A 999-nucleotide genomic window follows, 5' to 3' on the forward strand; every position below is an offset into this window, starting at 1 on the left:
CGTCGACATCGACCTTTCCTGACCCCACGTCCCGGCTTGCAGCTGCGGCCTCAGCCCTGTAGATCCGCCGTACATGTTTTGCAACGTGGATACGGCAGATTCAGATCCGTACGACTCGGATAGCTGTTGAGTCAACATCTGCTGCTGCTGCTGCTGCTCCGGCCGCTGCTGCTGCGGGACGCTGTTTCGCGACGGTGGCGGCGGCTTCACCGGCGGTGGTGGCTGTAGCCAGGATGCGAGCTGAGCGAGCCGTCGCCTGTGTGCGCCAGCGCCGCCGCCAGGCTGGCCCGCGACGGCGGCGGCGGCGGCGGCGGCGGCGGCTGCTGCTGCGACTGTAGCCCGTAATCTGACGACCAGCGGCAGGTCCCTTGGCCGTACTTGCCTCTGCTCGACGGCTTCGCGTTGGAATGCTTGAACTGGGGCCTGCTCCTGCTCTTGTTGCTCGTCCTCCTGCGACCGACCTTTCGTACTACGACTAATAGCTCCTGCTGCTGCTGCTGCTGCTGCTGCTGCTGCTGCTGCTGCGCTAAGGCCTGCCGTTGCAGCTCTAAGGCTAAGGGAGTCGGTCGCGGCAGCGACAGCTGAGGACGATGACGAATCTTCGCGAATGGCGGGAAGCTGGCAAAGGTGCTGCGCGTTGGTGGCCGAAAGGTCCGAAGTGACGTTGAGGTGCGCTGGAAGGACCCATGGGCTGTGCCCCCTCGGGCCCCTCCGCAGTCGGTGCGACTTGAGCTGCTGCTGTTGATAAGGAGGATCGCAGATGTGATTTGGCTTGCTGTTGGCAAAAGTTGCGGTGCTGGCGGCAATATCGGGGCGAGCGGCATTGCTTTGGGCGCCGCGCGAGACGCAACGACATAGCGTCGCTCCCATCCAATTCAAAGTTGATGGTAATATGGTATTCTGTGTGATGGTGTCCGGAAAGCGGAGGGCCAGGCAACGTGTTGGAAGCGCTGCTGGCTGTTCGGTGGTTCAGCATGCAGCAGCCTACTACTTCACAAA

At 62.6% G+C, this 999-nt stretch overlaps 1 protein-coding gene across 1 annotated transcript in view; it reads right to left on the bottom strand.

Annotated features, from left to right (window-relative positions):
• Positions 1-23: 23 nt before the first annotated feature.
• The window catches only part of VOLCADRAFT_100828 (uncharacterized protein), a gene marked incomplete at both ends in the record, with an annotated part of 5,826 nt that continues 4,850 nt past the window's right edge, over positions 24-999 (bottom strand). Inside the window, 2 exons of the mRNA XM_002959336.1 lie at positions 24-181; positions 211-630. Coding sequence (XP_002959382.1) covers positions 24-181; positions 211-630 — 578 coding nt within the window. The remainder of the gene's footprint in view (positions 182-210; positions 631-999) is intronic.

Source organism: Volvox carteri (assembly GCF_000143455.1).
Source record: "Volvox carteri f. nagariensis unplaced genomic scaffold VOLCAscaffold_165, whole genome shotgun sequence".
NCBI lineage: Eukaryota > Viridiplantae > Chlorophyta > Chlorophyceae > Chlamydomonadales > Volvocaceae > Volvox > Volvox carteri.